This window comes from Lagopus leucura, unplaced genomic scaffold (genome assembly GCF_019238085.1).
Source record: "Lagopus leucura isolate 7727_CA_CO unplaced genomic scaffold, USGS_WTPT01 Super-Scaffold_100001, whole genome shotgun sequence".
Lineage (NCBI taxonomy): Eukaryota > Metazoa > Chordata > Aves > Galliformes > Phasianidae > Lagopus > Lagopus leucura.
The window spans coordinates 2,597,204-2,623,567 of record NW_024962262.1 but is presented as its reverse complement, the minus strand read 5'-3'; the positions used below and the strand labels follow the sequence as shown (position 1 = coordinate 2,623,567).

General features: G+C 44.4%; 1 protein-coding gene and 1 long non-coding RNA gene across 2 annotated transcripts in view; both read right to left on the bottom strand.

Annotated features, from left to right (window-relative positions):
* FGF9 (fibroblast growth factor 9) overlaps nt 1-2,524 on the bottom strand; it is a 30,893-nt gene extending 28,369 nt beyond the window's left edge. Inside the window, exon 1 of the mRNA XM_042868421.1 lies at nt 2,248-2,524. Within this exon, the coding sequence (XP_042724355.1) occupies nt 2,248-2,524 (277 nt within the window). The remainder of the gene's footprint in view (nt 1-2,247) is intronic.
* Nucleotides 2,525-13,708: 11,184 nt separating this feature from the next.
* On the bottom strand, nt 13,709-26,346 carry LOC122178353. Its single transcript, XR_006178295.1, has 3 exons — nt 26,264-26,346; nt 17,780-17,938; nt 13,709-17,139 (listed from the first exon to the last, which is right to left on the bottom strand). It is a non-coding gene; the product is annotated as an uncharacterized LOC122178353 (long non-coding RNA).
* Nucleotides 26,347-26,364: the final 18 nt, after the last annotated feature.

Here is a 26,364-nt window from a genome sequence, read left to right as displayed (position 1 = left end):
TCTTTTCCTGCACGCTCCTATTTTTTTTTAATGCTGTGCATGCAGTCCTTGTGCTGACGCACAGGGACACGCCTCTCCGCTCTTACAGAGTTCCTGAATTTACAATGACTCCACTGTGTGGCAAATGCTCTAGACGAAAGGAGACTGCATTATAAAAAAAAAAAAAAAAAAAAAAAAAAAAAAAAACCTTTTGTCACCCAGATGAGATAATACGGCTTTGATCACCCACAACTGCATTCCGGGGGGAACCGGGCCGTGCCCTCCCGGGGAGCTTTTCCCTCAGACATGGACATCTCCGAGTGCTGCTGCCGCTGCTGCTGCGGGCATTGCGAAACGCCGGGCTGCCGGAGCCGGGCGAGTAGAGACACACAACATGGCTCGGCTTATTGTATGCCACAGGCACGCATCCAACATCGCATCACAAAAGAATTGCTCTTATCTGATGTCTCTCCAGAGGGGTGTGTGTGCGCGCGCGAGCGGGGAGGGGGATTCCCACCGCACAGAGCCCCGAGAAGAGTTTGCGCGCAGCCCCCGGGGTTCTCTTTGTCCTTATTCTTGAAGGAAAACTTCCTCCCCCCAACAGAACCCCCCGTTCACGCAGGTTTCCCTCACATGCTCCGAGGTTCCGAGTTCACCGCTCTCCCTGGGCAACACCCGGACATCACCACCCCAAAACCCGAATAGCGACCGCCGCTAGGGTCACCTCTGGGCGGACACAGAGGCAGCGCCGCGGCGCCGGTACGGCACCGGTACGGCACCGCCGCTCCTGTCCCCACACGCAGAGCAGCGCGGAGCCCCAGCGCATCCCGCAGCTCCGGCTGCGCGCTGGGGGGCACCGAGAGGGGAGAACCGAGAGTCGTTGCCGCGGCGTAGCCTGAGGAACCACATCGATGGGGACAAATAATGTTAAAGAAAAAAAAATCTACGTAATGCCTGGGGTGCAGTAGAGCTGCCCCGGAACCCCTCAGCAGTGGCCGCCAAGCCATTTTTAAAGGCAGGGTCCCGCAGAACGCGCCCCCACCCCGCAGGCAGCAGCCGGCGGCTATACCCCCCCCCTTCCCACACCAAGGTGCCCCGCGGTGCCGCCGCACTGCCCTCCACCTGCCGGGCCCGGCCCCGCGCTGCGATGCGCAGTGTGAGCGCAGGGAAACCCGCGCGGGTGTGCGTGTGCTGTGCGGCTGAGTCTCCGTGTGTCAGGAAAAAAAAGCACCGTGGGTGAGAATTTCCTCCATTCCCCGCGCCGTGCCGCCGCCTCTCCGCGCCGCGCGGGCACTTTGCGCACTTTCTCTCCGCTCCGCTTCCCCCAGTGCGCGGGGCGGCGGAGATGGGCGCAGAGCCCCTCCGCGCCCTGCGGGGATTCCCTCCCGCAACACCGCGATCGCCTACACGGTTCACAAAGCCGTAAAAGGCAGTTTAGATACCGCTCAACATCTGGCATTAAAACACGAGAGGAAGAAAAAAAAAAAAAAAAAAAAAAAAAAAAGAAAAAAAAAAAAAGCCTTCACCACGGGACTTTGTTTTTACGACCGAGTGCGCGCTGTCAGGTTGGGTCGCTCCCGAGTTAACTCCTTCCCGCAGCGCGGAGCGCCGCGCCTTACAGCCTGGCGCAATCCCCTCACCCCTTCGTAACACATAGCCCCGGCTCCCCCGGGCGCTCCGAGGCGCTTCGGTGCGTTCTGTCCCCGGCCCCAGGGCAGCTCACTTCCTCCCCCCCCCGCCAACTCCGGGCTCCGGGGTGCGGGCAGAGCACGGAGCCCTCCGCCGAAGCCACAGAGAGACCGAGTGCCGCGGAGCGCTGCGGGATCGCCGCGGGAGAGCCCCGCACGCTTCGCCAGGAGAGCCCCGCACCGAGCGGGGGGGGGGCCGCGGCCCGGGCAGGTAACCGGGAGGGAACCGAAAGAGGAAAAGCCTCGTGCATTTGCGTACGGGACGGCAGCCACTCCCTTCGGGAAAGTCGGTGTGTTTTAAATCGGAGCGGTTAATGATTAAAGCCCCTTTAAACTCGCGAAATCGCGGCGCTCCGGTGAGACGTCCCGAGCGAAATTTCCTCCCCGCGTGGATCGGAGCGGAGCTCGGCCCCCGGCTCGGTCCGGCCCCGCATCCGCCGCACCCCGCAGCGCTCCGTTCGCCCCCGGGCAGCGCCGCGGCCCCTCTGCCCGCCGCCCACCCTCCCCCCCCCCTCCCCGCCCGCGGTCCCAGCGCGTTATTCCATCACATGACCCCTCAAGGGTTAAGGAGAGTACCTACCGAATCGGCTGTGGTCTTGCCTGGTGCCCTGGATAGTACCATTGGGGAAGATTTCTAAATGAAATCCAGTCCTGCAGTAGAGCTGCCTCCGCCTGAGGATCCCCTTTAAATGGTCCAAGTCCGTGACCGCGGGGCCCCTGGGCAGCCCACCTGCCTCAGCCTGGCCCAGGTGGTCACTGAGCAAAACCGGGCTGTCCGCCGGCAGCGCGGGCACGTTCCCAAAGGGCACCGCGTCCTGCACACCGAAATAGTTCCCAACTTCACCTAAGGGAGCCATCAGAAGATTCTGCTTTTAGAGAATAAGAATAAACAGTAATGATGGTGCCAAACCCAGGAGATATAAGATAGGTATATTCCACTCCTCTCCCCTCCCTAGCGCGGTTACAGAGAGAATGTTCTTTCTTCAATCCATTAAACGCATAAATAAAAGTAATATTCTGCTTTGACTGGTACAGGTTCAAGGTCAAACCAGTTAGTCTAAGAAACCACCACTTTATACTCACACACTGACATATTTATAAACATATAGATGTGTATATCTATAGAAACGCATATATCCCCAGCTCTTAGCAAGCAATAAGGTCTTCAGCCCATCCAACCGTAATAAAGAAAAAAATCCGTAGTTTCTCCATTTGGTTTAAGAATAGAATGACCATAGCAACTTAAATACCTAGGCGGTAGAGGGGTTTTTTTAAGATGCACAGGCTACGTCAGGATTTATGGATTCTGACTCCAGAAAGGCATGCGCTGTTTTTACTCTATAACAGACTGCATACATCAGCATGAATCCCGCAAAGGGGGAGGGGGGGATCTCACGGTGTTGGCTGAGATAAATCCAAAAAAAAAAAAAAAAAAAGAAAAATGCAAAAAAAAAAAAAAAAAAAAAAAAACAACTTTTGACGTCCAATTCTATTATCCAGAATTCTCAGGAGGCTCAGCAGATGTCCACTGGTTTGGGGGTATTGCCGATCCACAAGCAAAGCAGCACCATACAAGTGCTGGTGTCTCTCTTGGCTGGCTCGGAACAGGTGTTGCTCCTGCAGGGCTCCCTGGGCAATGTTGTACTCCAGCACTGAGCTGCGGCTCTTGACTGTGGATCTCCATCCAGCACGCAGAGTGGCGCAGGAAGAGGCATTGGGCTGGGTTTAAGGTAGTCCTGAGTGCTGCTGGAAGGATTCTGCGAGGTCCTAGCGCTCAGCCCTACCTGCTGCAATACAGAACCGCTTCCAGCGCCGGGCACAGCGCTTACTGCTCTGCGGCAGCGCGGGCGGGGGGGCACCGACCACAAAGAAACCACCGCGAGAATTATTTTTCTTTTCCCGTGGGCTGTGCTTCGGGACCCACTCAGCATCCCCCACGACCCCTCCCCATATTTACACCCAAGTGGGGCGCAAACTCAAATTGGCACTGCCAATGGGAAGTTTGGGAGAAATTTTATATCTTTTTTTTTTTTTTTTTTTGGTGGGGGGGGGGAGGAAGGGGAGGCGTGGTTCAGTGCCACTCCACATGGTTTCCCCTCCCCCCGCGATCCAGAAGCCCTCCCCGCATTGCCCCGCGCTGATTTTCGGGGATGCTCCGTGTCGCCGCATGGTGCCCCGAAGCTTCAGGCCCCCGCCGCCCGCAGCGCTCGGGGCACCCCGCGGCGCCAACAGTGTTCTCCTCCCGCATGCAGAAGTTATTTAAAACCGCCAGGAGAGAGCCACTGGAAGCGGGGTGAGGGGAGGAGGGAGAGGGGGAGAGGATTTATGTTTCTTCTGTGATGTCGATGATGGATGTTATTGTTGTTTCGCCGCGCTCCAATATAGCTGCATTAATTAGCAAAGGGACAGAAGGGTCTCTCTCCTTCATGAAGAGCTCGAGGACCGGGCTCAGCGCAGAGGCTATTTGGGATTAAATGCAAAACCTGAAGACAGGCTCTTTTATCTATCTATCTATCTATCTATCTATCTATCTATCTATCTATCTATTTTATTTTATTTTTGCAAGGGAGAGAGAGGGAGGAAAGAAAAAAAAAAGAAGAAATGCATTATCATGGGAGTGATTGCACGATACCAATGAAGATGCGCACCCCAGAGGTGTCAGGGTCCAGGAAGGTCCCTTGGTGGAGAATGGAAACAGAGCCCTGGGAAAGGAGAATTTCACAAAGGGGGTATTTAAAAAATGCTCGACTCTGTGCATGTCTCCCTGCTGGGTTGGAACAGTTCTCCCAGGCTTCCCCACCACCGAGCCAGCAGCCTCACTGCATCATCCCTTGTCACCCCAACTTAACACTTGGGAGAAAGGAAGGGGACTCTCAGTTTCCACATCTGTGGGGAGGGCTGAGTCCTAAACCCCCAAGGATGCGCAGGGAGTGGAGGTGCTCCAACCCTTTCAGTCACTTCCATTGGTCCGTATTTCCATCTGAAAGATGGGATTCAGGAGCTTCAGGGCAGGATCCCTTCTTGCCCATCCTGCACAAGCCTACCAGGAGCAGCAGCTCTGTGTCAGCTCATGCAAGAGCCAAGCAGCACCCCCACCCCTAAGCAGGGACGTCTCCGGTCATGTTCCATGGCATTTGCCATATATATCAGGTTTAAGGACACTCCTCGCACACACAATGGGTGTATCAGAGTGAACAACTGCAGAATGACTTGGGAAAAACTGCAGAACTCGCCATGTCAAAAATCATTACTCTTTATCAACTTGATCACGGCAGCACCCGGAGGCCCCACTCGGGGATCACAGTCCCATTGTGCTGGATACTGTAGACACATGTAATCAGAGAGATGGTCTATGCCCAAAGAGCTTATGATCTTAACCCATGATGAAAGACAACAGGTGTATACCACAGACACATGGGGGAAGGATAAGGGAAAAGCAGTGTTGAGAATAAAAAGCAACAGGCTTGGCCAATGGCAAGAGTTGTGCGGCAGAAGGAAGTTTTAAGGAGATTTGAAGGAGAACAATAAAGCAGCTTTATGGTTATTAATGGGAAGCTTTTTCTATGCATAATGTGTAACTTGGAAGAGAACATAAAATTGCTTGTTAGGAAATTGGGCTGCTGAGGAGTGAAGGCTTGTGCCACTGGCAGAGAAAAAGGGAGTATCTCAGAGCGGCTAAAGGGCCTGGGATCTGCAGTGCTGCTCCTTCTGGGAACAGCTGAGCTCCTTCCAGTGCCTTAAAATTTACAATCATAGCCCCAGAGAAAAGGAAAAGAAGGAATTTTATTTTATTTTTTTCTCTAGGCCAGGTTTCATTATTTTCTATCTTGTACTTTAGGCCAGCATACCTCGTGAAAAATATCTGAAGGTAAGAAGGAGGTATTGGCATCGTTATTTTTTTTTTTTAGGGAACTTAAAAGAAAGCCCACATATTATTGGCTCTAGGAAGTTTAGTGTTATAAAAGTGTTATCTAAGTTGAGGCTTTGATGTCTGAATTACTCATAAGTATCAAAGCCACACATGAATTATGCAGGACATCCCCAAAATTATACCCATCTGTGAGTAGGTGGTGTTCCAACCCTGCTTCACATAAAATCTATGTGTGATGTGTAATGTCAAACTTTCCCTTTACAGAAGTATGGCTTCACTGATAGCTCAGGCTGTATTAAAAACCTACACTTTTATTCCCAAGACACAGAGGCATCCCCAGCTCCCCTCAACTAGAGATTCACACCCACTTCCCTTTATACCCTTCTGAAATTAAAGACTGCATCCGCCACAGTGACTCATCTTGAGCTTCCTCATCAGCTTTGTGCAGGATTTTACCTCCAGCTAGCAGAGCTGGTCAGAAGGATCCTGCATTTCTTAAGTAGTTCCTGGCACACATTCTCCTCACCCACACTGTGCTGATGTGACACCTCTGGCAAGCTTCAGGCATCATGACTTCTTTTTTCTTAACTATTACACCTGTACTCTGCAAAACCATTGAGATTAATAAGAAATCGTCACATAACAAATAGTGAATGTCATTTAAAAAAAATAATAAATCAGACTGCCATAAGAATTTGTTTTGTTTTGTTTTCTATACAGTGCACAATTTCACCAGAAGTATGGCATCCTATTCTGAACCTACAATACAACCAACCTGCTTATTTCCCAGTCCTGCAGATGACGAATTGGAAGATTTGTACAAGTAAATGAGAGGTTCTACAACTTTCCAATGAGACAGATGGCATTTGCCAATGTTACTAAAATGCCTTGAGTCAGCAAACTGTAAAAAGCTGTCTTTGCATAAATAGAAAACAGTACAGAAATTAATGTTAATTTCAGATCTGTTTACAAACTGGAATTCTTAAGGTATTTTGGAAGCGTGGTATAAACATGAATGTGATAAGAGCATAATTCATCTTACATCACTTCAATCTGCAAAAATGGAGACATCTAGATAACTTGTTCTTTAATGCAGAGAAATGGGAGCAATTTTAGGGCACAAATCATCTGGCCTATTTGAGGCGTCCACTTTAGGATGACATGACTCATGCGCTAAAGATGCTTAATTCTTTCCTGTGTATGAAGGAAGCCTATATTAGATATAGACTTCTCCATGACAGAGGTCTAGATAGGGCTGGATGGGTCCCACCTGCTGTGCCATACACGTGATTCAGCATTTCCCCAGAACGGGTGGTGAGGGCATTAAACTATTAATACAGCCACACAAATTAATCCTCCACATAAAACTCGATGTCGTCTCAGCAAGGAAAATCCACTGAAACACATGATTGTGAAACGTGAAGTTACCTGGCAGTAAGTATTTGTGAAAACCTATTACCTGTGAGACTTAAGTTGATTGGATTAACTTAAGAAGTGCCTATGGGTTTAGGAAAATTGATGTAGAGGAACATCTTTCCTTTCTCACTTCAGAATTGGTAGGAAAAAAAAAATAACAGGAAAAAACATGCCCCCCCCCCCCCCAAAAAAAAAAGAAAATCCTGTAGGAATCTATGGGCCTATTTTGCGAGAGGTGCACCCCATTCCCACATTTTCAGATGAGGGGATTGTAAAACATAACACAGCTGAGATGTAATACTGCAATAAAATGTGGGCACCAGAGTCAGCACACACGCACGGCTGCAGCGCGGTGTCTGAGGCAGATTTCTTACGCCGTTACAGCGCTCTGCTGTGTACAGAAATAGGTGAGCAGTCGTTAAAGCACAGCAGGCTACGACCTCTGAGACTGTCCCTGAGAGGAAGCTATCAGGTTACATCTGTTAACACAGCCGAAGTACGAAAGTAATAATGTCATTATTGGTCAAATACGGCGCAGCACTCTGGCACAGGTATGGATAAAGCCTCCTGGAACGCTGCATGCCTTGGTGAACGTGAAGGCACGCGAGGTGCTGTTAGTGTGCACGCCGACAGACGCGTTTCTCCGAGGCACGCCCCGTGCAGGGCGCACAGGGGGTTCCCCACGTTGCTGGGCGCCCCTCCAGCCGCGATGCCGGGCCGCTGGCGCTTCTCCTTCGGGCGTTTCACCTTTTGGAAGACGGAGCGGCCTCCCTCCGCCGCGCGCACACCGATCCCTTCGGAGCCCCTCGGCGGCCCCGGACCGGGCGCAGGCCCCGCTCCTCGCCCCGGGGCCGGCCGGTGGGCGCCGCCCCGGAGCGGCCGCGGCCCTCCGCTTCGGAGCTTCCCCCGCCGCCCCGCGCCGGCTCCGGGCCGAGCCGCGCCCGCCTGCGGGCCTCCACGGCACCCGGAGCGGCCATAACGCGGTCGGCCGCGACGCGTCCCGCTGTCCGGCCCGGGGCCCGCCCTCGCCCTCCCCCGGTGCGCATCCATCTCCGCGAGGCCGCGGCCCCTCCTCGCCGCGCTCCCTCCGCCGCTCGCCCCGAGAGGCCGCCGCGGCGCGCTCCCTCGTTCCCCCGGGCCGGGCGGGAGACGGACGGCAGGCGGAGGGCGGCCGGGCAGGTCTGGGGGCACGGCCCCGTCGCGCTTGTGCGGGGCTCTCTTGCCCTCTAGCGGGCAAAGGCAGCGGGGCGGCCCCGCCGTACTCCCGGCGGCCTGCCGCTCCTCCTCGGCCCGCCCGCCTCCGTCCCCGCCCCGCGCCGGAGACCCCGGGCCAGGGGACGCCGCCGGTGACCCCTCCGTCGCGGGCTGTGCCGGTGGGTGGGGAGGGGTCCCGGAAGATCCCCCCACCGAGACACGGCGCTCAGCAGGCTGCCCCAGCGCCCAGCGCCGTGCTGTGCCTCAGGAGCGTCCTGTCCCTTTCAGGCTCACGTCGGTGAAAACTTTGGCTTTTCCCACGTTATTTCAGATGTGCTTTCTCCACCTAACAAAAGGTTTTGTACCATCCTCAGCAATTCTCGTGTTACAAGTATGGTTTAGAAAATGTACATCTTTTTAAGGCTGTCTGTGGCTGATATTCTTCCTCCAATCTATCACTTAAACGTTCCTATTTTGTCAACCAGTTTCATACTTCTGTTCTCTCACCATTTTGAAATTATTACTATTATATATTGCATTTTTGGTCTGACTGTTGCAATCATTTGAGTGTAGGTTCACTAATAGAAATTGTCCTTTTTCTTTTTTTCTTTCTCTTTCTTCTCTTTATTCTTCTTCTTTTTCTTTTTCGTCTTTTGCTTTTTCTTTTCTTGTTCCTTTTCCTGAAGTACACAATTTGTCTCCTCTCAGTTTTACTTGTAACTTCCCATTCTTTGGGAAGCCCTAATATCCGTACGGTGCTTGTGTTCTCTGGTTGTGGCTCCATGAAGCTGAGCCATGACAAGAAATCCCTCCGTTTGCTGGTAGCAAATGTAGTCAGGTCACTTGGAATGTAATCCCTTGGAAACCTCCACTCTCTGCTACAGTATTATAATCCTCTGTAATGTTTTGCATGCCTGTGTCTCTTTCATTTGCTTAAACGCTGTCCAATTCCTTTGTTGATAACTAACATATTTTACGTGGTTTTGCCTGTTGATTTCTTTAATCATCCTGCCACTATTTCACAATAACACACCAGCATAGCATGTAACTGCGCTCTGATTCAGTGATGTAAAGAGAGAGAAAATAATATAACCATTTTATTCAAATAATTACTCTGGATATGTACTAATGTTTTCCTTTTAGCTGGCCAAGACAAAAGCATCTCTAACTAGAATCCAGACTGAGCGTTACCTCAGTTTGTTTGCCCTGAATTTCTCGCTTTTGCCAAGACTGGAGACTCCTCCCTTTAGGACATGGAGTGAAAGGGATGCTCAAGCGAAGACCATATCTGTGGGGAGCAGAAGAACTGTATGATTCCTAAGCCATTCCCCATGGAGGACAGCAATGTTCTGTTTTATTTCTGTTTTATTTCTGTTTGCCCAGTCTGAAGAAATTTATAATGGAACTGGACAAAAGTATGAGAACAAATGCTTTACATTTTGGAGAGAGTGGAAGGTCATGGAAAATACATTTCATCTTTTGGGTTCAAGAAACTGTGTTTGATTCTCTAATTAAAGTAAGAACATAAGTGTGAGGTTCTAAGAGGTTTGGGTACAGCTATGCCACTGCCTTCTCTAGGACAATGGCAGTGGAAACACCATTTGGGAAGTACATATGTTCCACTTAGCACAATGTGTTCCTCTGGTTGTTCCCTAAGAACCACAACTGCTGGATTAGGGATGTCAGAAGGTACATTGCTGTATATTTCCACTACTGTCTGTCTACAGTCTGACTGTTCCTGAATTTGGATAACCCCACATTTATCCTGACTCCACGTTTCGTCTTCTATGACAACAAATTCTGAAAATTCACTATTCTCTGAAAAAAAAAACCAAAAAAAACCCTGACTTCTGACTTTCTTCTGTTAGTTTCAAACCAACCTCTTATTAGTTTCGTTGACCAACTCCTAATCCTTGTGTTATAGCAACAGAATAACAGTTATGCATCTGTCCTCCCTATTCCCTTCCTGTTTTTGTGAACCTTACTCTTTGTCCTTAACCCTCTTTCCAAACTGACGAATCCCAGCCTGTGGAGCTTCTTATCAGGCACTCAGGAGATGTGAGGGTCTTAGCTTCCCTTGAGAAGACAATAAACACTATAAAGATTACTGAAAACTCAAGTAATAGCAAGCTTAGGTAATATAAAATAAGCTTAGTGAGCAGGCTTGTATGAGATGTTATGTGCAGCCCACAAGGCAGGCCATCACAGTCATTTCAACCAAAAGAATCCCAGGGACAGGTTTTGTTTGCTCACTGTTAGGAACTGGTCATGTGTATAGTGTGTCAAATATTTAGTAGAACCAATCGACTCCTTAAAAAATACTTTTAGAGTGACCATCATCATAGATGCAGAAAGTAGTGGACCTTTCGTATGATGGATCTACTAGTGCACCAAAGAAGTATCCAAGTGTTGATCATTATATTGCTCTGGTGAGCACAGAACACAGTTTTAACCATATCAAAAATTTACCTCAAGTCTTGATTGACCGACCAAATGTGCTAATGCTGTGTGCAACCAAAAATGTTTCTGTTTGATCCTAGAAGAAAATTCAGTGGTGGTCAAGACAATAGCATGGTGGAGTGCTGATCCTCAGCAGCAACATCACAGGCAATTTAATGACATTGGGTAGACTTTCTGAGTTTGGTGGTATTCACTGTCTTACACTGATAAATGTACACTGACAAGGTGAAGGGAGAGAAGATGTACTGCATTATAGAAATTGCCATCTGTGTCATCTTTTCATGTGCCATTGTGTGCCTCCAAAAGTATTTTCAGTGTCATCACCAAGTGCTGGTGAAGTGTTGGAAATGATGGTGAGTTTGAGTTGTTCTCCTCTAGACCTTCAGCATGCGCAGCTACAATACACATTTGGTGTCACACGAGGAGTTAACTGATCTTACTAGTGGTCTCTTCAGGTTTTTTACTGCATGAAAAACAGACTTTAGGGAAAAGAACAGAGCAGTGGTTCTAAGCTGCTGCACATCCCCAGATCTGACTCTCCCTCCCGCTCTAGCTGCCAATGCGCTGTTCTCACAAGGCTCACCAACACAGTTATGAATGTCAGACTGTTTCTCCTCAGAGAATATACTTCCTCATGGAGGAGCAGAAGAAGAAAATGTCTCTGTGTCTCTGCCTCCAGCCCTCAAAATTCAGAGTGTGATTCCACGTCCTATCTTTCATTTCTCAGAAAAAAAAATCTCTCTTCTTTCATAGCTGCCCCTGATAAAGCAAAGCTTTCCCACTCCATTTTTCAGAGATTTTGTCTCTTTCTGTGAACCTGAAATCCACCAAGGGGATTCCAGTCCCCCCCCACCAGCTGTTATTCCAAGAGAGCTTAGAAATTTGTCAGAGGATCTGAAAAACATAGCAGCCGTAGGAATTCACACCAGAAATAGATGCTGTCTGAACAGCTTTGCTTTCTCTAGACACTGCAGTGAAAACACTGACAGGCAATTGGGGAAGAATTCATTCAGGAGGTTCCTCTGCTTCCCCCACTTTAAACATTGCTCTAGGTTTGAGGAAGAGAACTGCGATTAACCATTCTCAGAGTGGATTTACAGCACAGCCATGCACTGAGAACTCACTTCTTCTGCAGATATTGACAAATTGGCTCTGACTCCTGCCCTTACTGCAGTAGCACTGCAGCCAACAGAACTATGCGTGTAAATGTTGAGACATCAGGCAGACCTCCTGTATTAGGTATCCTGCTTTTTTTAGTGGGGGCCAAGCTTCTAAAGAAACACATGGCAAAACTGAAGGAAAATTTATCTTGCCAAGCCTCCAGTTATGCTATTTGTAAAAATCTTGATATGAACAAGCAAAAGGAATTTGCTTGAACTCCCTGGAACTCATACCTCTTATTCCTGTAATCGTCAAATTGTTTCAGCTCTGTATCTGGGAACGTGGTTCTGCTGAGGGCTCAGATACAGAGCCGGTAAGTTTGCTCCCTTATTTAGAGAACATCTTTTGTGGTTGTGTCTTCCAGCAGCCACATTGCAAACCCCATTCCTCCAAAATACTCTGGATTAGATTATTTGCTTAGGTAACTTGGCAGAGCACCATGCCATTGTTGGATATTTGATGTGAACAGAGGGTAAGAACATCTGGGTCCTTTATTTCCCCAGGTTAAAAAAGAAAAAAACCCTCTTAACAGTTCATTGTTGTAAAACCTCAGAGTCTGTGGGCCGTTTTTGGCTGCAGCTTCCATAATGATGGAAAACTGTACTCAGCTGCAGAAGTGTGAGAACTGAGACCTTCATAAATATTCTTGAATATTCCTTTCTGTAGATTTGACCATCGGTAAATTTTTCCCTCATACAGATTTTGGTCCAGTAGTCCCCATAGTTCAGTTATAATTTGAGTCATATGCTGCTTTCCTAATTTTTTGTCTAGTCATTTTAAATATTTTTGTATGGTATTCAGACAACAACAGCGAATCTTGCAGCTATTATTATCTTTGCAATTTCCCTTGAGTGTTAGCGAAGTCTACATAATGCAGAGCCCATCCACTACTTCAAAGTTATTGCATTCCAAAGCTATTAAAATGAGAGGCTTTTATTTGGGATGTCTTTTAATTTAACAGTGAGGATGAAGCTTATTTCTCAGCATTTTTGCAAGGTAAAAATAAATCTAGAAGACACACACAGATGCCATGCTTGAAAAATAGCAGCATTCTGGTAATATGCTTGGGTAGAGTTGATCATTTATAGGGGTATTTTACATGCAGCATCTCCATTCTGGAGAGTCAAGCAATTTCCATGACTAAAATTATTTGAAATCTTGTGTTCTGTAAGGCCAAGGACAAATATTCAAAAAACAACGACTAAATTAAGACTGAAAAGCTAAGGTTCTCAAAATGGCTCTTTGCTGTCTCATTTTGGGCAATTAAGTTTAAAAATTCTGAAGATGCCTCATGTGAGTGCTAAGTAAGTGAATTTCAGAAAGTGCATATAGAAAACTAGACCCATTAAGATCTCCTAGTGTCTTTAATTATTTACTTCATTCACTTAGAATGAGGATTTCAGTGCCTGACTTTAAGATATCACCGTCTTAAATTCCTGCCCTCATCCTTCTGCAGTGATAGTATGTTTAATGCCACGTTAATCTGTGGCATTTTTGTCACATGAAAATCTCAAATACTTGCTTTACTTCACTTCATACCTTCTTAGCACTTCTGAAAAGACTGTCAACCAAGTCTAAATCACTGAAGGCCTTTTATTCCATAGGATACACAGCTATGATATATGCATTAGGATATTTGGGTAGTCACTGAGGTAGTCCCACCAGGTTACAGAGAAGCAGATAAGCACTGTACTTTTTTATTCATGGCACATTTTTATTCACATAATAATTATTAAGTAAACTGTGGAGGAAATTTGGTGCAGGCAACATGACAACATCAAGACTGTATGCAATATATACTACAAGACAAAGAACATTTATTTCCTGCCAAATTCTTCCAGTATTCAGCCTTCCAGCTTGATCTTGTAAGCAGCTTCTTTCAAGACTTAGAAAAGGAAGTTCTGAAGTAGGAAGCTCTAAAATGGCTTTTTTTTTCTGACTATCATTTAAGCAAACGGAGATCACAGACTTCACTGCTTTCCCTTTCAGATGCAGAGCAGCCTACTTTCCTTCTCCAATACTCATGTTATTGACACAAAAGAAGGGAAAAACTCAGAATTCCTGTCTAATGAGAGATACTTGTCCCAGTCCAATAAACACACCACCGGTATAAAGAGGCAGGTCAGGATTCTCCCCACATTGCAGAATGCTGATGCTCTTCCGAAGACTTCTGCTTCCAGTCACTGTTCCAATTGGTTCCTATCACTTCCAGCACTGCACATACTGCTAGCTGCTGCCACACGGCCATTCCTGTTGAGTCTGCAGAAAACTCACAATTTTTTTGCTGACAGCATAACCCATAAGACTGCAGTGTCATGCAAGCAATTTCTCAGGTTCTTTTGTTTCAACTTTTTTTGCTCTGTTTTCCTAGAATCATTGAAAAGTTCTTACTCTTCTCTGCTTCTTTACATTTTACAGAAGGTGCAGTCAACTGAAGTCATTCATCTATTTCACCTGCAACCTGTTCTCAGCACGCGGCTATCTCATCAGCTCCACATTCCACAGCAGCCTTGCCTTTCATCTTACTCATTCTTTGGTGTGGCTGTTTGATGACTGGAGCAAGAACTACTTGTTCATGTGTGGACTCCTTAATCACCAAGCATCTAGAGCAGAAATTCTAGTGTTTTGCCTTTAATAATACCCAGTGACCTTGCACTGAGTATTGCGGCATTTCATCTTGTTCCTACTCATCTACTAAAAGCTCATTAGTTCTTCTCTTGTAACAATCAGATCCTTTTCCATTTTGCTTCTCAAATTTGTCATCCTCAAACTGTTTGATTCTTCCATGTGTGTACAAAAGAGACTAAACTAATACAACATTTTAGGGTGAGATCATGTGTCTTCCTACCAGCTGTGGCTCCTGTGCCATAAACTCATCACAGCTACCTCCAGCACCCAGGGCTTTGCATTGTAGCATGCTCATCCTCTGAAACATCGGAAGGAGTTTGTGCATCCTCCTCTCCTTTCTGATGTGAAATTCCCAGCTGTGCATAGCTAGAGCAGAGCCAGGTGAATGGCTGACTTACTCTGTCCGACAGATGATATGCCACATGCACACAGTGCCAACCCACTTTTTGTAAGGAGCTCAGTAGGAATTGGCGGACCTCTAAGTCCTTCCTCAATTAAGTTTTTCAAAATCAAGTAAATTTCATAGATCTCCAGTGCACTTTTTTCTCTTTGTGTGATCATTATTCTTGCTGTTACTCTTGGTGGCAACATACCTTCAGGGAACGAATACCCTGCCATATCCTGGTTCTCTGTAATAGTTTTTTTCATCCTCCTTAACCCCTCTGCCAGTTTTTGCATAGCCAACATTCTTTAACAGAAGATGAATCAAGGAGATTCACAACTTCAGATTCTAAATATATGAAAGTCAGCAGAGGTCACTGTGAAGAGCAGAAACTCTTCTTAAATATAAATTGAGTACACAAAAGCTGGCAGTACCTTTTGGAATTAAAAATCTCCACAGCACAAATGCAATTAATGTGATCATGAAGTAAAAGCTACATTAACATCTGAAAACAAAATATGATCTGTGTCACAGACATTGGTAACTAATAGGAGAGAGGTTTGGGGAACTGAGACTCAGAGAAGATTGTCAGCAATACAGAAAGATTGCTTGTTTGTTTGCTTCTGAAAAAGCTTTGATTGAGATTCTTCTGATGTGAGAACCTTGACTTGGAAGCCTTCCAAGCACAGACATCACTCAGAATTCTGCAGAAATTCTGTGGATGTAGAACTTGCAGGATTACATCAGGTACGCAGCACACCTGCACATAAACAACTGCATCTGCTTCTCTAGCAGTGATTTGGAGATCTGTAGGCAGAACTGTAGGCTAAGTCATAGAAAAATCTAAAAAGAAGACACTTTCCTCTTGACTGAAGTTCTGGGCTCAGGTTCTAGCCTTCATTTCAGCTTAAATGCACTCTTACATATAGAAGATGCAAAGACAACAATATCCTCTTTATCCTATAGCTGTGATGCTCTTGACCACAGAGCGTCACAAAATCATCAGACATTTTTCAGGCTGCCCATTGGCAGTTCTGCTCTTTACTCTTCAAATACACTTTGTAGGTATCTTCTCTGAAATTCACATTGGGCAAATATTAAAAAAATGGATTGTACCTTAGGTTACTGGGGTTTGTTTTCTGTGGGTTTTTGTTTTTTCAGCAAGAGCGCAGAATCTAAAGGAGAAAAAGCTGCAAATTACAGCTGACAGGTTCAATGCTCTTATAACTATTTTAATAAAAGATGTTGTGATTTCGCGTAGATAACAGTCTTGTAAAAACAGCTTAGGTGAACTGAGAAAATAATGGTAACAGTTTTGCAAAACTTTACTTGCAATTTAAAATAATTTGGATGATGGGGAAAATGTGTCTGACTCTGAAGACTACAAAGTGTTCCAAACTACATTAAGTTCACAATTGCAGAATCTCTGCTTTTGTGCAACACAGTGGCAGTAATTTCTACTTTAATAGCTGGCAAGGGCAGATTAACATCAAGTATGGAGAAACTAGGCAAAACACCTTTTGCAAGTAAATCCTGCAATTTTTCTCGTTTGCCAGAACAAAATATGTAGTTTAGAATATACACTTAGCTTGCATTCACAGGCTTAACACATAATATTATTACCAGTATGATAACAGGGTAGTATATTTTACAGTATCGATGTTTTAACTCTGAGACTCTTTGGAGAAGGCAGGCAGAGGACTTTAACGACATATTAAAGGACTCAGGAAAGAAACTAGTAGCAATCTACAGCACAAAGAGTGGCACTCTTGTCCTTTGACCAAAGACTTGATCACCTGAAACAAGCTGCGTCACTTCTGTATGTACATGACCTATAATTACAGCACTTTTTATTTTATGCTATTTCAATAGAAAGCTTGGCATAAAAAAAAATCATCCTGTCACATTAAATAGTCACCAAATTCCTAAAGCCTACCTGAAAAGCCATCTCAAATTGACTGTCAGCAACCCACAGCTACCTTTCAAAAGTAGTATTGCTGATCATTTGTCCTCCTCTATCCTCACCTTCTAATGATTTTATCTAGGATGTACTTGTTCAGTTACTTACAAGTATCAACAGGGAACATAGTAATATTTACTGCTTCATCTGTATCTAGTAGGCAATATGTAGAAGAAGGACATCAGTTTGGTTTGGTATCACATGTTGTTGATAGAGGCATGTCAGCAAGTTTTTATCGCCTTCCATTTAGAAACTGGTAATTTTTTTCTGAAATCCAGGAAGTTAGGCTACCTAATTAAAATTACTTGGGTACTCTTCCATTGATTTTTCTAAGAGTTATTTATTCAGTCTTCTGCTGTCTCTTCTATCCTCCATGAGTTTTCAAAGCCATGTGAAATACCTGGAAACAGTTCAGAGTTTACTTAGGCTAGTTCCTGAATCACTTCAGTAGTCTCTTCAAAATATAAGTTACAACAAAGTAGAATCAGTAAAGTTACAGCTGAGAAAATTAAAAAATTAAATGTAAGTTGAATATTGGCAGATAGATGAGCAGTAGCAGAATACAGACATAGACATCCTCGGATGCTAAATGTAGACCCCAAAAGATCAACAGAGCAGAACTTCTGTCTTTAAAAAAGTAATTGATGATCAACTGAAAACCATCCAAATAATGCAATAATATTTGCAGAAAATATTTTAAAAATAGCTTTTGTCTTCAAGAGTTATTTGCAGCTCTGTCATCAACCCTTCACAGATGATATAATACTTGGTTCTCATTGAGGTACCTCAATCCTTTCAAGCAGTCTCCTGTTTCTGAAGAAGAAAATAGACTGCACAGGCATTAAGCAATTTCAATCCCACTTAATATGTAATAATTGCTAACCTATAGTTTATTCAATATAATAATTCAATAATTCAAACTTGCTTTCCACTTGCTTCCTCTACTCAGGTTTGATACAAGTACTTGGCTCTTTTGGGTGCCAGGATGTTATCACATGTCATGGACAGCTGTTCTGGATAAATCTGGGGTAAGATCACACCTTAGACAGTCCCCGGTTTCCAGCAGTTGGTCTGCAGGCTCTGCTGGTCCTCAGTCCTCCACTACTGCCACAGCCACTGGACCTTCTCATTGCTTATCAAGTGGGATGCTCCAGGCAGACCTCAGGTCTTCTGAGTCAATACAGCTGTCTCTTTTGCTGCTGTGGAGAACAATAAACAATAAACTCCCCTTTCATACTCACCACCTGCCACTCAACTAAGCTTACGAGCAGCTGATAGCATGGTAAGAAGCCTCAATAAGTACACAGGTTGTTCCAAAAGTAATACCTCCTATTTATTTCCATGGAAACAACAAGAGATACAAAGAGCACAATAATACTATTTGATAGATCAAATTCTCAAACATATTTCTCAACATAGTCACCATCATTAGCAGATTCATGTGGATGAGCTGATCGAGATGCTCTTCATTTCATGGGTTGGCACCTGCGCGGGCAGCTTGGAACATGGCTTGTCTTTCACATCACTGTTGCTACTGCTGAAATGCACCACCCACCACCTCACTGTGCTCACATCTACTGTTCGGTCTCCATAAATGTTCAGCAAGTGCCAATGAATGTCAACGGGTGCAATTTTTTCTGTCTTAAGGAATTTAATTCCACACCTTTGCTTCATATGCACTTCCATGTCAGATGTCGTTCTGTCAGACTGGCCCTCTGCTGCCATCTGTCACACAGCAACAAAATATGATGGAATATTGGTGGAAGGTTCAACATCTGCTGCCATACCACCAACATCTGCTTCTGACATCACAAACATAATAAAATAGGAGGCATTACTTTTGGGGCAGCCCTTGTACTTTCAGCCACCACAGGCAAGCAGCCTCTGTCACACCAGCCAACTTGCCTTTGTGTTACAGCTGATTTGCTATGGATCCTGACTAACGTTCTATGGGTACATCTTTTGTGTTACATAGAGGCACGGAGAGGGCTCATGGATCAGAACCAGCATCATACAGTCCCTGGCTGTGCTACGGACTGCTAAAACTAAATTTCTCCATTCCAGATCAGACAGATAGAAGCTATACCCAAGCCACATAAACATGAGACCTTAAACACTATGAACGCTATATCAATATGAGATCACCCCAAGTATTACGAACATGAGCCAATCCGTGTATCTCGGCATCTTGCTGCTGGAACAATTTGCCTCCTTGCACACAAGCAATTCAGATGCTGTTCCAGGCAGGGTCTAGTAGCAGACTAGAAGTCCGTGCTGAGTGCACTCAGGTGTTCTCCTGACAATGGCTAACTCCTGTCTGAATGGAGCCAGGTGGGGGCCATTCTCCAAATAGCAGCTTCATGCACAGCTTCTGCAGGATTTTTATTACTATTATTCCTTTGTGAGTGGCTGTGCAGACCCTTTTGATGTAGTGGCAGATGAAGGACCCCTTTACTAGCAAATATACAAAGACTGCTATGATATTTATACAAATAGTGTAGATGCTTTTCTACTCCTTAATTGCCAAAGGCAGATATCAGTGGAAACAGAGCAACGCTGCCAAGTACAGTGAACTTTGGATTAGGACTTCCACGTTTTTATGAAAGGATCTCAGAACCTTTTATAGTGAAGGACTGTGTCTAACACACATGTACCTGTGCTCCTAGCTTCAATCAGATTCTATACTTTTAGCTACTATAATACCAAAGACAAATATTTAGAAAATAATCCTTCTTTCCCTTATACAAAAACATTTGCAATCAAATATCATAAATGGTATTCTGAGCAAGGGAAGTAAACACTACTTGAAATAATGGCAATGTGTTACAGAAAACAGTAATTTAAAATTTTATAATTCCTTTCTTTTTCAAAGAAATAATTATATACACTTTACCATCTCCAGCAGTATTAAAGATGTTACAATTTAAGACAATTTTAATTAATAAATCATAGTGCTGGTACAAAGTGTTGCTAATATTAGCCTTAAGCAATAGTCTGGGAAAAACAAGAAGGTATATGATGCTTCTTTAACATTGTTGGAAAACATGTATTTTTAAAATATTTTATAGGTTAAAATACTGATAATTCTCTATTTGTTTCTTTAGTAACACTGTGAAGTAATGTCTTTGCCATTCTTTTGAACTACATAACAATAATTATTTAAAATTATATCAGTCAAATTGCACTTAAAAATACGAGACTGAGTCCCTAATAAATCTTTCTGGTTTTTGAAGTAAGCCAGATAAAATTAACTTTGCTAATCTTGACTTGTTTTATTGTACCCTCTCCCTCTCTTCTTATGTACAGAATCCATACAACAGAAAGTGTTAGGCAACCTTAACTGTAGTTATTGCTACAACTCTTCCCATAAAACTTAAGGTAAAATACGGGTATAATTAAACTGAGGGGAGTGCTCACACTGATTTCAGAGAATGAAAGAGAAAATAAGTGTTTCCTGAAATACAGTAATGTCTCCACAATAAAAATTTGTATTTACATGGAGAGCACTGCTAATAATATTTCAGGAAATCCAATAATTAAAGTATTATATGCAAAAAGCATAGATAAATGTCTCTAAAAATGTGGTTATGAATATAAAGATACATGTAAAAAGTCTATATTTGATTATTGCAATTATATGTGGGTTTATCTTTTTTAATCCATGCTAGGAATGCTATCAAAATTGTTTGAAAGGAAAGAAAAAATGAAGTACAATTCACTCATCTGGAACCACAAGGAAAATACTAACCACTAAAGTACACAGTGTAATTCCATTACTTGCATTGTTTTCAAGGGACTGTGAAACTTCTATTGCTGTTGCAACAGTACCGTGGGATCTTATCACTGAAAGATATAAGAGCAGCCAAAGCACAGATCTCACCTAATAGTGAGCAAGTGCCTACTCATCAGTGACTCATGTATACAATCTACTGTATGCAAAAGCAGCCTTGCTTCAAACCACAAAGCTACAAAATGTGCAAAGTTAGGCACGTACCTTTTCACCAGCCTAAGCTGCAGAGTCACAGTACTTGCACCAAGATATGCACACTGCTTTACAAAGAACATTAGTTTTGACCTGCTCTGGTTTTATTCACATAAAAGCATTATTTCAGCAGCCTACATACCATTTCTTTAATGAATCAAATCTTTATCAGGAAAAGTAACTACTAACTTAGAAACTGTATTTTAATATCTTTCCGGTGTTGTCTCTAATGTCTTCACATGTCAGAATACTTTTTTCAACATTTAAGAAATCACAGAATCAGGGAAGGCGTTGGAAGGGACCTCAAGAGATCATCAAGTCCAACCCCCTGCTGAAGCAACTTCCCTACAGTAGGTCACACAGGTGGTGTCCAGATAGGTCTTGAATAGCTCCCTAGGAGACTGCACATCTAGGGCCTGTTCCATTGCTCCGTCACCCTTACTTTAAAGAAGTTCTGCATGTTAGTATGGAACTTCCTATGTACCAGTTTTAGGCCCTGACTCCTTGTCCTATCCCTACATACCACTGAGAAGAGCCTGGACTCATACATTTGCCTCTCACCTCCATTCAGATATTTATAAACATGTATCAGATTTCCCTTCAGTCTTCTTTTTCCCAGGCTAAACAGACTTGAGTTACTCAGCCTTTCCTCATATGGGGGATGCTCCAGGCCCTTTTTCATCTTTGTGGCCTTCTGCTGGGCTCCTTCTAGGAAATATCTGCTTTTCAACTGGACACAGTAGCCTAAACGTGGCCTCACCAGGGCAGAGCAGAGAGGGAGGATGATCTCCCTCGACCTGCTGGCCACACTCTTTATCAACTTGTTTTTCTTCTGGTTTTCAATTAGACTTAAAAAGTAGTTCTGAAGTCTGAGGGAACTCATTACATACAGCAGCATTATGAGAGGTATTTGGGGACATATCAAATTAATGCATCTTCAGAATTTCACATAAATCTTAATTCTTTTCACTTCAAATGGACTCTATCATGATAAGCTTTTGAGTATTTTTAGTGAGTTGAAAATATTTGAAGACAAACAATATTTACATCCTAGCTCCTAAATGCAATGATTGCTGTAAATTCTTTTTTATGAGCTGAATGGTATTATCTAGCCACAAAATTGCATTTGTTCTCATCCTTACTGGTGCATGAATGTTGACTGTCTGGTAGTGAGGTCAATTTCCATCATCTCCAAATCCTATAAAATAACTGGACTTTCTGTTAACAAACAGCACAATGTCATCCTTGGGCTTCTTCACCACAGGAGGATATTTCAGCTTCCTTGAAACTGATATCAACTTATTCTTTATTTGCTTTGGCAGGGGAGTGGTTAGGCATGATGGAGTAATAGTCTGTCTAGTGCACATTAGAAATCCTTTAAATCTCCTCCCAGCCTTCAGAATAAACAACTTTGGTATAGAGCCTTAGAGACTCTGGGTAGAGATGAAGATATCAGCTGGCCAACTTTTAAGATGATCTAGTTTCACCTTCCAGTTTTCAAGGTGTGCAAGGACTATTTTATTGCTTTCAACAAAATGTGTCTTCATTGTCATTATCCCCATCTGATTTTGAGTGTTTTCCTTGTCGTCAATGGGAGACAAATTGCTCTCACTTCTGTTGCAATGAAATATAAGTGATATTCTTAACTGGACTGATGCTATTTTGAAGGCCTGGGATTGTGAGACCTTTTGTTTCAATGCTTCTGTCTGACTATGGGCAGAATTTAATTCATGCTCCAGTTCTTCACTCACAAAATAAAGCTGTGACATTTCCCATCTTTCAGTCTTGCTTGTTCGATTCCTCCAGGAAAGAACTACCCCATCTATCATTAGTACAGTGCCTAGCCTACTAAAATCTTAGTTTTTTTGGCACTTGCTGTCAAATAGCATACATAGTAAATAAATCAGACATCCTCATGCCTTTGCTCCCCCACTATAAAGGGGGGCTTCTCAGCCCTCCTTCCATTCAGAAATCACTGGTCCCTCCCTGAGCCCTTCTACACACCATTTTAAGTCTCCAAAGACAAACTGGCAAGATGGGTGGCCCTCAGACTGGATGACTGAATCCATCTCTCAACTCATTCTAGATAAAGTAGTAAGAAAGGGCTTGAATTAACAGGAGTTAATTTAAGCCGTTACAAGAGTCAGTGAATGCTGGCGTTAAGCCCAATGCTCTTGAGGGGATTGGAGTTCTAACAGAGACTGAATCCATGCTGGAACCTGGCCTAACACTCTTAAAAAACACTGATACGTGGAGGTAGATGTTCAGGGATGTGAAGCTGCAGGTTTACTTCCTATTTTAACATTTCACTTTGTAATAAAATCATAGAAGAAAATGAAGTTTATGTCAGAAATTATTTCCTAAGTATCAGAGGAGTCCCATGGGCTTTGTTTCATGGTAGTATGTGTTCATTTTGTGATGTGATTACACATTATGCTCATTATGCCTAATAAGCAATAACTGCATTTAAGTATTGCTCTATTACAATTCAGTGGAGCATTGAATCTTACAGGAAAATTACATACTTAAGCATTTAAGAAAATCTTTAATTAGGCTTTTCATTCTCTTTTGAAATTTTCATCAGTGCAAATATCTCTAGAAGAAAGTCTGAAGCCAACATGTAGAAAACACTTGTTAAAAAAACAGGTAAAGCTTGCTAAACATCATGATTGCTGCTTGTGAAGGTCAAGGAAGAGAAAACTGTGCAGGATGGGAAAGACAGCCTCTGAAATAAAATTTAAGTGCTGCAGATCATAGTAGTTGGTGACGTTTGTCACCTCTGTTATGTTTACCAGATTGTCAGTGTCATTTTTATGGATCTTCGCTTTCTGACACAAACCACCCTGTACTGATACTGCACCAGGTGAAATAGGACTACCTTTTCATAGCCTTTCTGGCTACTTAGGCATACATTCTAGCACCCAGAATATAGGAGCCTGGTTACTGCAACAAGACTGTGGGCCTTGTAAGCACAGCAGTAGCTGAGCACTCCTCTGAGATGCTACACACAGGGTAGCTAAGGACATCTCACCTCTCCACCAGCATTGCGTGCTTACAGCCATTGGGGAGTAGCTCGCCTTTCACTCAGCAGCTGTGTCTGTTCCAGTCAAGAATGTCATCCAAGGAAAGGCAAATGACCTACTTAGTCGTTCTTACTCAAAGAAAAACTGAAGATGCCTGGCAGGGTGCTGAATTCACCCCATTTACCTATGCTGCAGTCGTATGTTCAACATAATGGGATCTGGCATTCTGAATTCAAATCCCTCAGCTATCCTTTACAATGCTTCTGGGATGTTGCCAGCATCCATGAGGTGCATATTATTGCTAGACACAGAAAGGGAAGTACTCATAATGTGTTTGTGCAAATACTCTGTCAAGTAATGAGGCTGGGACAGAAAATATTTTGTCTGTCTGGAGAGAAGTAAAAACAAGGAACAGGAATTTGCTGTAAGTTTTACTGCTCTGCAGCAGAAGTGGGATTTTTCAGTATGTGTTTTATGCATGACAGGGATTTTGCTGCTATGTTTTACAGTATCTGGGGATTATAGAGGATTTTCTTGTATGAGTTATTTTCTGTGTCTCTGAGGATAAAAAAAAAGATTTTGCAATGTATATTACGGTCCACGGAAATGGAAACCATTCACCCTGCATGTTGCACTCTTGGGTGATTTTGCAATGAGAAGTCATTTATATTCCCCAGAGAAGGTGTTTTTGAAGAGTTTGTGTGCTGCTAAGGATTCAGGTGGCACATTCCTGAAGATGTCCCAGACACGTTGCTGAATGACATTCAATGGACAACACATACTAATGGAAGTCTGGATAAATTCTGAGATGCCACTATTCAGATGTCTGAAATTACCACATACAAAACTGAATTCATGTCTCTAAGTTCAGAGTGGTGAAGGACAGCAAACTAAAAGTCCTTTACTCGCACAGAGTAATCACCATTTGTCAGTAGATAGAAGGCAAAAAGGCGTTTCCATGTTTTCATGTCTGTAATACTTGCACCTCATTCAAAGAGGTGAATGGCACAGCTTACTACAACAGAACAGAATGCACTTTTTTTAACCAAAGTAATGGGAAACTGCCAAATGCCTTAAATTTAGAATGACCCTGAGCAGTTCTCTCCAGCTTTTTCCACTCTCACATTTGCCAGGTAAATACTCCAAAAGCTTGAATCATAGCATTACAAACCCACAAATGATGTCTGGTTTCCCATGTGACCATATCACCAGTTCCCAGATGGCCCAGTCATGGAATATGAATCATAGAATCACAGAACCTTTAGAGTTGGAAAAGACCACTCAGATCATCTAGTCCAACCATCAATCCACTACCACCATGACCACTGATCATGTCCTTAAGAGCCACATTTCCAGAATCTCCACAAACGGTAATTCCAGCACCTCCTCCTGCAGCCTGTCCCAATACCTCACCACTCATTCTGAAAATAAATTTTTGATTGATAAAAATGTATCAATATACATATGGCAAGCAATTGTATTGAAAAATGTGTTTTGCTATTGGGAAAAATGGATTAAAGCACTATTTAGGACTAAGTAGAAAAGGACAGGCCTCTGCTGGAAAAAATAATAATAATAATAATAATACAAAATGTTTAGAATCACTAAGGTTGGAAAAGATTTTCCAGAACATCTAGTCCAGCCATCCATCTACCACCAATATTTCCCCAGTAACTATGACCCTCAGAGACACATCTCCACGTTTCTTGAACGCCTGCAGGGATGATGACTCCACCACCTCCCAGGACAGCCCGTTCCAGCGCCTGACAATTCTTTCAGAGAACTTTTTCCTAACATCCAACCTGAACCTCCCCTCAACTTCAGGCTGACCCCCACCTCACCACAGCCTCCTTTCAGGCAGTTGCAGAGAGCGATAAGGTCACCTCTGACTCCCCTCTTCTCCTCACCGAGCAATCACAGTTCCCTCAGCCGCTCCTCATAAGACTGACAACTCACTAATAGCAAATACCAAGCTCAATCCAGCCAAGGCTTAGAGCATTTCAGTAGAACAGAAGTGGCAGTGGACCAAAGCACATGTTGAAAAACCCAGGGTGAGGAGTTGTCTCTGACATAAGTGACGGCAGGGGTCAGCTCCACCTGTCACACTCTTCAGCAGCCACATCTGCCATGACACTTTGTATAAGCAACATCTCCTGTCGTCTGTATCTCATGAGAAGCTCTACTCCACGAGGATGTTTCAGACCCACTCACTTTCCAGCTGCCATTCACCTGGCACACGTGCAGCGCAAAGTACGCCTACACGACATTCCCAACACTCAGAAAACCCCACAGCACCGAGTCAATGCTGCAGCACTGACACAGCCCTGACTTAACCAGCTCCGCCCGCTGAGCTTCCCACAGTGTCATGGAATAGCCGAAGTTGGAAAAGACCTCTAAGACCATTAAGTCCAGCCACAGCTCAACTCCTGCCCCCACCATCCCTTCCACTGCTGGGAAACCGCCGAGCGGGCAAGTCCCAGCTCCCGTTTTCAGCGAACGGCCTCCGATGTCCTGCGCACCTCCTCCTCCGTTACCATTCCGCCCGCGCTGCGGGCAGCTCCCGTCCCGCCGGGCGCACCGGGCCCACGGATCCCCGCTCGCCCCATCCGCCCCGCTCGCC